The sequence below is a fragment of the Alligator sinensis genome, unplaced genomic scaffold (genome assembly GCF_000455745.1).
Source record: "Alligator sinensis unplaced genomic scaffold, ASM45574v1 scaffold247_1, whole genome shotgun sequence".
NCBI classification, from domain to species: domain Eukaryota; kingdom Metazoa; phylum Chordata; order Crocodylia; family Alligatoridae; genus Alligator; species Alligator sinensis.
In genome coordinates, this window is record NW_005842002.1 from 2,936,715 (window position 1) to 2,947,416 (window position 10,702).

General features: G+C 39.2%; 1 protein-coding gene across 2 annotated transcripts in view; it reads left to right on the forward strand.

The window, feature by feature from the left end:
* GABRB1 (gamma-aminobutyric acid type A receptor beta1 subunit) overlaps positions 1–10,702 on the forward strand; it is a 297,024-nt gene that overhangs the window by 284,122 nt on the left and 2,200 nt on the right. The window contains exons 6-8 of one of the 2 annotated variants that reach the window (XM_006021740.1): positions 216–353; positions 440–592; positions 2,856–3,106. In XM_006021740.1, coding sequence (XP_006021802.1) covers positions 216–353; positions 440–592; positions 2,856–3,106 — 542 coding nt within the window. The remainder of the gene's footprint in view (positions 1–215; positions 354–439; positions 593–2,855; positions 3,107–10,702) is intronic. The other variant, XM_006021741.1, reaches the window with a different exon arrangement.

A 10,702-nucleotide genomic window follows, 5' to 3' on the forward strand; every position in this document is an offset into this window, starting at 1 on the left:
TGCTCTTCCAAATATCCAGTCTCTGAGATATTGCCTCTTCTTGAAAGGAGAACTAAATGACATGTGACATCTAAATGTAACTGTGAATTCCATTTGCCGTTATGTGAAAAGGTTTTCAAAAACAAATCCCCAATGACAATCGCTTCTTCCTTTAACAACAGTGGTGTATAACATTGACAAATATCTATTTTCAAATTGTGTTTCTTTGCTTATAGATGGATACACAACCGATGATATCGAGTTTTACTGGAATGGAGGAGAATCTGCAGTAACAGGAGTTAACAACATTGAGCTCCCACAGTTCTCAATTGTTGATTACAAGATGGTAACAAAAAGAGTGGAATTTACAACGGGTATGCACCGTACCTCTCAGAAAAGTGGTTCCAAGACAGAGGAGTCAATGGCTGAATTATTAATGCCACTTTATTCCTTTTTACAGGAGCATATCCCCGACTATCGCTCAGTTTTCGGCTTAAACGAAACATAGGTTACTTCGTTTTGCAAACATATATGCCTTCCACGTTGATCACAATTCTCTCATGGGTATCTTTTTGGATCAACTATGATGCATCTGCAGCCAGAGTTGCCCTAGGTAACTAACTTTCAGGTCTATCAAAAAGAGAGAGAGTACTGCTAGCATTTAAACAAGTTGTTTGTTACAGAAATTACATAAGGCTAATTTAGGAAATGCTAATTTAGTATGATCTTTCCAGTAGCATGTGTAGTACAGTACATAAAGATATAGATCCTTTAAAATCTATAGGGATTAAATCTGTACTGCATACTTCAAATACATTGTGTTATACCTGAGATTCGCTAACCCATACGAATTGCTGTGTACAACAGAATGTAATTATAGCACTTGTCTTGCAGCTGCTTGTTCCTTTATTGCAGAAGTTCATGTCACAGTGTTTAACACCTTCTTTCTCAGCGCTCCAGGAACAAAGGAATTGCCATACTGGATCCAACTACGGATCTATCCAGTCTGGTTCATTATCTCGGAAGAGGCAAAGAGTATAGTCCTCAAAAATAGATATTTATGCCATGGCATGCCTGTGGTGAAACTTTTGCTCTGCAATTTGGACCTGAACAACTTTCAAATAACATAACAGACTTGGATCAGGCCCCTAGCATTTGATCCTTTGTACTGAAGCACAAAAGTTGATATCAGGCATTTCCATCTTAGAACGTGCAACTGATACAATGGCTCAAATCAATAAGAATCAGCATTGCTCCATCAGTTCGAGTGGGGCTGGTTACCAATTTATACCAAATGCAAACCCTGCTTTATATTTCACCCATTTGCTTGCCCAGACTGTGACACCATGTTAGCAGCTGAGGAAACTGGAATGAGGTCTTTACCCTGTTCATAATCTGCGAGTAGAGTTTATACAGACATCTATGTTTAAGTCTATACTTTTAAATTCTAATTGCCTTCTTTAAATGGAGTTTATGATGCCTGAATGAGTCTAGAGCTATTCATAAGGTACATTAATGATCTGTGCTCAGAACAGAATAGAAAAAAGTTCCATTCTTGTAGAACAAAATAAAAATTAATGGTTGGTTGATTAGAAAACTCCCAACCTGAAAATCTGCATTTCATACAACAAGGTGATCCCTTTAGAAGTTAGTAAAGAGGTCTACCTTATGTTGGGCACACCACTTCCCTTACTTCCCTGTCCACCAGCAGTAGCACAAAGCACAGCTAGAACGGGGCATGCACCAGGATTCCCTTGCTGGGCCTCTCTGACACTGCAGGGGAAGCTGCACACTGCCCCTGCCCAACCATAGGAGCAAGTCAATCAGTCCATCTGGGGAGTAAGAGGAGTAGAGCAAGTAGGATGGTGCTCCCCTCCCTCTGCTGCCTCTCTCCAGGGACCTTTCAGTGGCAGGGGAAGTCCTGCACTGCCACTGCTCAGCCACAGCAGTCAGACAGGGTAGCACCACATCAGACAGGATGTCTGTGCGGCAAGGGGACAAGTAGGATAAGCATAATGGTAGCCTGTCAGGAGCCTTTGCCAGAGCGCACACAGCCCTGCTCCCAATATGTGTATATGGGGGACATGAGGAGGCAATGAGAATGGGACACTGAGATCTGGAGGAAGCCCAGCCTTGGGAAAGCTGACACTGAGCAGCAGCCACCACCTCCACCAGAGTAAGACTTTTCTTTTCCTTATCCATGCTGCTCCCTGATACCCAGAGTGCCCTATGCCACTGTCCACCATGACATTCTGGAGCTACTCTTTCTCTAGTCAGAAATTTCACTAATGATATCTTTCCTCTGGATAATATTTACTGTGTGTCCAGGATGCCAGTCAATTTTACTCCACTGTAGGTGAATCTGGCCAGGTGACTACAGCAAGAAATAAACTGGGCAACATCCCCTTATCTAAAAAAACCAAGTGTGCTCCCTCTATAACACACCTGTTCCCCCTGGCTGTGTCAGCCAACACCGGAAAACACTTTATTATCACTTTGGAAAAGGTCTGCTGTATCATAAATGTCAGAGGAGGCTACTAGTGAGAAGAGCAAACCAGAGATAAATAGAGGTAATCAATTAACCCTCCACCCATGGAAAAGGCCAGGGAGAAGGGAGGCACATGAGCTATGCAATATCATTTGAAGAAAAGACTTCTCTCACCTGCAGTTTAAGCACGTAAATTAACATGTTCAGAGAACAAATGGCCTTGATCAGCAGTAATATTATTTTGTTACACTCTTCTAATCAATTAAATAAGCCACCCAGCGTCATAAGTGAGATATGTTTGAGTTGCAGCACCAATCTGCTGCCTTTCAAAAGTGAAGAATGGTTTTAATCAGTTGTCTTTGTCAGCTTATCTTTTTGTTGTTCACAGGAATCACAACAGTGCTGACAATGACCACAATCAGTACCCATCTCAGGGAGACGCTGCCAAAGATTCCATATGTAAAGGCAATAGATATTTACCTAATGGGATGCTTTGTGTTTGTGTTTCTGGCCTTGCTGGAATACGCCTTTGTGAACTACATATTCTTTGGAAAAGGTCCCCAGCGTCAAAAAAAGGCCGCTGAAAAAGCTGGCCAGACTCCTAATGAGAAGGGCAAACTGGAAATGAAAAAAGTCCAGGTAACAGATTCAAGATGATTTTTCATATGCTTTCTATTTCCATTATAGCAAGCTTGGAAATCTCGGGGGGAGGAAGTAGTAAGAAAAGTATGACAAAGAATTAATAAAATGTTTCCATAAACTGTAGTATATCATTACATTTAGGTATGATTTGTCTCATCTCATATTTAACCTACCGGGGCTATTCTGCATTCACAAAATAGCAACATAAATAGTAGGTAACAGAAAAAAGTAGGTATATTCTGTCAGCAAGTGTTAGGTTTGAGGACTGGAAATCAGACCAATAATGCTATAAAGGACCTCAGCAGGTCACTTAAGCTATCATCTTGCCCCCAGGCAGGATGGAGTTTTTTGCAGTATAGATACATTTTTTATATTTCCATGTTATGTATCTGTTGATAATGTCTGTACAGTAAAGGACTACTGTATCAGGACAACAAAGTATCCAGAATTGGATATAAGGTAGTAACAGCATAAAATCTTATATACTCTATATATATGAAAGGCTTTCAAGACAGAAAAAACTAAAAAAAAACTCATATAAAAACATGGAAAGCAATGGAAAGACTCTCCATTTCAGAAAAGCCCAACACAACTGAATTCTAACTATGAGATCTCATTCCACTGTAATGGTTTTCACCGCTGGACATTGTCTTCTTCTTTGCCTTCCCTTGGTATTAGAGTTATTCCTTCTGGAAAACAGTCAAATTGGCTTCAGTTAACCCACCTGGTCACATGAGGTAATAGCCAAGTAAAGAAACAGAACTGAAATAATCTCTAATCCATCCAGCTTGAAATTCTAGAAAGCTTCCTAGAAATTCTTCAACTATCAACAAATTTTTTAATTCACAATAAAATAAAATAATTTAGATTTTAAAATGAACAATTTCAAATATTTGCAAACCTGTTCCAGTTTTGTCAAAAAATGTTGATAAATATACATTTATGCTAGAAATATTGGGCCCAGACTGTCTCACATGAAAGTGTATCACTGAATCAGAAATATAACTTTCTGCTGAATGCTGATTTCCTTCTAATTTCTTTCAAGTGCTCAAGAGATCTGACCTGGGTTAGCATATAAAAAGCAGTAGTCATGTTTGCAAGTACCACATTTACTCAAACACAAGATGACCCTGATAATAAGATGACCCCCAATAATTAGATTTCATACATGGAAAATTTGTAAATGTTATAATTTTCCTTGAATTTGTCCCTCTCCCACTGCTACAGCAGGAAAAATAAATCTGAGGGGTCAGGTAGCCCCTTTGCTCTCTGCTTCCCCACAACTTTTTCCCCTGGAAGCCTTCCCCTGTCTTCTTACACTAATCTATTCTTGTGCTATGTTCCAATCAGCATGTTTGCCCAGTGTGGGCCATGTATTTTACAATATGCTTAATATCAGCTTCATTTAATCAACTTCATAGTTGGTTTCAATTGCTGAGCATGTGCAGATTTTGGCAGCAGTTTAATGAAATGACTGTATTTAGTGAGATTTCCTTGCATGTAAAGAACAAGAGCTTTTATTCTGCATACCAATGGAGGGGAATCCTTGTCTTGTATTTGAGTAAATATAGTAAAGTTTGGGGGGAAAAAAATCTCTTTTAAACTAAATTGGACTTAATTTCTGCTGATGATATGAAAATACTGAAAAAGTGATATATCAATTTTTTATCAGATGAGCCATCAGAGAGATACTGTAATTACATATACATTCACACTTCAGAAACAGATGCCAATTTGGCCCTTGACTGGAAGATCCATGTCCCAGTAGCCACAGAATATCAGGTGGGCAACCATGTTCTCAGTACCAATATGCTCATAATCATCACTGAGCAAGTTAAAATAGACTTACATATATTATTCACTTACTGCTCAGAACAAAAAATGGCTCTATTGCACTACAAAAGCAAATGTGTTCAGACTCTTAACTGCCTGCAGGTGCTCCACAAAATATTGCCCCCACAAAGGTAAGATAACCTATGCCTTTACAGATTGTTGACTCAAGGGAAAGTCCACAAACTTTGTATTTTCAGATGAGATGGGACACACAAACACACAAATATACTGAGGCCAGCTTCAAAGGCCCAAAGGCTCACACTCCTAAGGTACTGTAATGTAGAATGGAACATGGACAGCAAGCAGCCATGATGAAAGCAGGGAGATGCTTCAAGATCCATATTGGCTCAGTGGATTCCAGTTCACTGAGTGAAGAATTCAGAATGGACTACTTATACAGGTGCTTCCTGGGATGGAGGTAAGTTGTTATGGTTTTCTAAAGATTTGTAAATTGTAGTTATATCTTGATTAGGTTCATAATAGCTGATGTAAAACTCTCATATAGATCATAAGTTGGAAGAGTCTTTAGAGAAATGAAGGATATCTGTACCAGCAACTGCCTTCTACACACAGTGGACACATCTACACATACACATTTACTGTACAGTAACCTAAATTACTGTGCAGTATGGATGCATGTCTACATGTGCATGCCCATACTATGCAGTAACTATGGCAACTTACACCAACTTGGGCACCATGTAGATATCAAATTTACACTCGATTAGTTACTGCACAGTCATGTATGTGTAGACACGTTACTGAGAACTAACACTGTGTGTGTGGACTGACTTGGGCCTAACTTTAGTCCCAAGTCAGACCACACACAGCATTAATGCACTTTAGCGCCTGCATATGTAGATGCCGGCCTATTTCCGCTTATCACACAGTAAATTTATTGTGACGTAAATGCATGTGTAGACATGCCCAGTATGCCTGTGATGTGCGTGAGTTTGAACTGATTAAGAGTTTTGCATCTTAATACATTTCATCATCCCACTGGAGTCCATCAATGTCCTTATACGCATGGCCTTGCTTTAGCTTGCAGGATGGAAAATACCAATGAACTAAGGTAATTTTTACCTTTCAGTTTTTAACAGGAAGAAGACATGGGTCACAGGCTAGAGGGGCAATAGGTTGGAATAACTCATCTGATCCAATTATCTCTTGTGTTCCAGTGATTCCTTAGGGGTTCATACCAAAATACAAGAAACTGTTTCTGGAGAATAGGAAAAGAGCATCAGTAAGTATGAGATGTGACTCACTCATAATACATTGATCCATGCTATATATTCACATAAGCACCACTTTAAGCACCCTGGTGTAGATGTAACAATTCTTCCTTTCTTTTCTGACCAGGTTAATATGTTACTAATTCCTACCTATGCCTTGGGTACCAAGAATTAATCTTCCCCTACATCAGACACTATGCTGTTAGATACGCTTGAGAGATGCATGCAACCTTATCTCGCAAGTGACACGGGATGTGGAAGACAAGTTTAATGACCTTGTAATGTTTCATACATGGCTGTTTTCACCATAGCTGGAAGGAGGAGGAACCCATGACCCCTCCAGTCTCACAGTAATATGTTGTTTTTAATTACTTTAATTTCTTTATACACAGAGGACATTTTTTCATTGTTATTAAAACTGCTTCTTATTTTTCCTGAATAAAACATTTAAAAGTGATTTATAACTCTGTCCTCCTTTTGTCAAACCAAGATGTCACTTCTTAGGGAGGTCATAGATTTAGATAACTGGAATAAAAACATCCAGAGGAGTTAAATATTTAGAGGGTCCCTGTATGCAAATGTTTGTTTCACCGGCACTTATTTTTAGATCATTAATCACTTAGGAAGCTCTTACGTTTTGCTTCTGTGAAGTTCAGGTAATCTTCTCGTTATCATTCTGTCTAGCATTATTGCTCTGAGGGCCTTTATTGTGCTAACTCTAATAGGATTATTAGTGAGAGAAGCCACTCACTACTGAGAGGAAATTTTTCAAAATCTGGCCAGAAACCTTCATCTTAAGATGAACAGAAAATACAGGAAGTCATAGCAAAATGCATTACTGCATCTGTCGACTTATTTATATAAAGTAAATAAATTCATCATTCATTCTAGAAATACTGAACATTTCAGAGCCCAGCTCTACTAACAAACTGCAATGAGAAAAAATCATAGTAAGCAATTCCTATAAATCTGACTTACCACACTTTGCAGGTATATAATATATTTTGTATATGCAGCCAAAACTTTCAGTATTGCTTAGGAGCCATGAAGCATGAAACAGCATTCATCACTCTCTAGATAAAAGTACTAGCTTGAGTTTCTTTGAGTTTGTAGTGATGTCAGTCAGCAGTGAGGAGTCAGGCATGTGTGCTCTATCTTGGTATAGGTTGCAGGGAGCTTTACTGAACCTTTCTGAAAATGAAAATGGAGTATTCACATACAGAAGCTATTACTCTGGCATAAAAAAAATATTAAGATGTTTTTATTATAAAAATAGTCATTGCAAACCACCTCACTAATCTGAAGAATATTTAAACTTTGATACATCTATGTAGAAAGATGAGTTAACTAATAGTATATCAGCTCTACTATATTTTTTATAACTGCCTACATATCCTTTAATTTCCTTTGGGATGACAACAAATAGAGTAACAATACTTTCCATTTCCCTAGCTACTTTAAGCAGTCTCACATTGCATCTCACCAAAATTAATTCAGGCTACAGTTATCTCTGTTGCGCAGGGAAATGTTATCACCCTGTTATAGATGGTGCAACTTAGACATAATGTTTATCCAAGTTAACTCAGGGATTGATTCATCTCTCCTGGCAGTCCTGTATTTTAACTATAAGGGTGTCCTTTGTCTATCTGCTCTTCATCCTGTAACTGTTCACGCACAAAAGAATTCAAGGAAGTCACTAAGACTACTCACTAGATTAAGATTGTACAGATCTGCATGTGCACTAAATATTTAATTATAGTTACATTATATTTTTAAAAGAGCAACTATACATGAAATTCACTAAACAAAAGGTCAAAAATCCATCACTCTACACAGCTTACATTTTAAAAGTGACTGCTCATTTTGGATGCCTCAGTGGGAGTGGAGAGGCAATTCAAAAGAGCAAACATTGCTGCATACAATTTTGGCTCGAGATGCTGCACCTCAGAAATGTCAAATATATTCAGTTTGCAAAATAGTTGAAGGTTTACACTGAGACTAAATCCAATCTACTAGGGCTATGCGAAGCTTCAGTCCCTGATTTGATTTGGCCCGATGCGGCGACCGAATCTAAATCAAATCAAGAGACCCTTTAATCTCTCCAAATCGAATCAGAACCCTCAACATTGGTTTGGAGAGATTCGGAAAGATTTGGCGATTTGGACATAGACACAGCTTTAACTGTTTTTTCTACATACCTCATGGTACCAGGCGGCTCGTGAATGCTACAATACTGGGGCAGATGGAGCATCCCACAGAAGCGTGGGAAGCTCCCCGGCACGCTCAGCAGCAGACCCAGCAGTGGACCAGAAGTACTTCCAGTCCACTTCCAGGTCCACCGGGGAGCGCACTGGGGTGCCCCCCCACACCCTTCTGGCTCGGTGACTGGTGCCTCCTGGGTCTAGGAGGGGCACCTGGGGTCCCCCTGCAGCCAATTGCTAAGCTAGGGGGCACAGGGAATGCTCCCCGGTGGACCCAGAATTGGACCAGAAGTGGAGGGCCCCCTGCCGAGCATGCAGGGGGGGCCCCCCACACTCCTATGGGATGCTCCATCCGCCCCACCATTGCAGCATTCATGAGCCATGCCTGGTACCTCGAGGTATGTAGAAAAAACATTTAAAGCTGTTTCTGTGGCTGAATCACTGATTCTCTGAATCAGCATCAAATCTTCAGATTCGGATTCCGCTGAATTGAATCGGGGACAGTGACCTGAACCAACAAATTGAATCGCTGTCCCTGATTTGGGCTGAATCCGAATTGAATATGGCCTGTTTTGCACACCCCTACAATCTAGTAATATGCATTGTTGGCCCCATCATGGCCTACCCAACACAAGATATAAAGCTGTCATTAGGTATGTTTCTCAAAACATTATGACTGAATTAGAATCAGCTTCCCAGGCTGACCTTGGCAGCATGTTTGTCCATATTAGGCTTATGAAAAAGCCACAAAGCTACACCACAGAAACAGCATATCCTAGCTGGGCTGAGCACACCAGTGTTGTAGACAAGCCCATATAATCCTTTGTTAGGTGGTGCTGCTGATGAAATTGTTTTAATATACTAAATTTATACAATCTTGCTTTGCAAATACTTATTACAAATTACTTCTAAAATTAATGTTGTCAAGATTGATGACTGTTCTGCAAACAAGCTTCTTTTGGGGATTTCTTATAGCACGTACATACTTTTCCTAGACTCCTGCTACACCTCAGTAATTAAACTTTAGCTATATGGCTTGATTAAAAAATAACATTATTTGGAAATTTTAGTACACCTTTAAAGTTCTAATAAAGATACAGATGCTGAATCATCTACTGAACTAGCTTCATATTACCCAAGCAGAAATTTTGGCTCAGCTTTAGTAGATTAACTGCAATGCCTCTCTTTTGAAGAGCATTAATTCATTAAAGATCAACATGAATTGTAAGTTTATGAATTGTAAAACCTATAATTCAAAGCCAGTGAATTGCTTTATGATTTATTCAAATCAGCAGGCCTAAAATGATTTAAAAACTCATTTTAAAATGTAACAGGATCATTCTTAACACTTAAATTAAAGCAATAATTCATATGCCACTTGGCTTGAAATAAACTGTGAGTATATATTAGTTTAAAGGGAAAAACCCATATGACTCATCAATTTAGATTTTAGGCACTTGTGAGTAGTTTGTCTTTACAAGAAGAAAACATAACAACTTAATGATGCTTACACTGCTGCTGCAATGACATTACAAAACTGTCATTTCATTTACACATAGGATTATACAGCTTGAGAGACATATTTCATAGACTTAGGGGAAAGAATGGTCCCACAAAACTGAAATAAAAAAAAATGTTTTTAAATCCTATTCCACCTCAGGACAAATCCGAAGTATTTAAATGTTTCGTTGTGGAAAGCTAAATAAAAAAGCAAACTACTTGAAAACAGCAAATAACTGATTGGTAAGGGCACTCACCCAGAGTGTAAGCAACTCCCAGCCCAGAGGCTTTAATGTTGATGTCCCACACCCTGGGTGAGTATCTCAACCCGTTTGATGTGGTCATTTGGCTGTTCTCTCTCCTCTTATGTCTATAACATGGGCTTCCCCCACAAAAGTTTTGAATTGATGCAAGCCCACAGATAATTTTGGTTTCAATATTTCATCAAAACATTCCCAAACATCACTGCAACACTACCCAAACAGCTTTAATATTCATTTCCTTCAGAAAACTCCAGGAGAACTTTTGTTTCTGCAGAGGGAAAAGAAAACCTTTTTTCCCCTCAAAGCCTTTCTTTTTTGTGCCTTTTTCGACAGACAGTTTGCTCTTCAGGGCAGGAACAGTATCATCTTTTGAGGTGGGTTGTGGTGTCAGCCAGACATAGATCACACTTAATGGAATCCTTTCTAATTCAAATGATCACCATCCCTACTGTGTGATGCACGGATGAAAGTGAAGTGGCTGATGCTCCATCCAAATAAAAAAAGTAATGACAGATCTAGTGGAAGCAAGCAGATGATATACTGAAGATTGTACCTTTCCTGCTG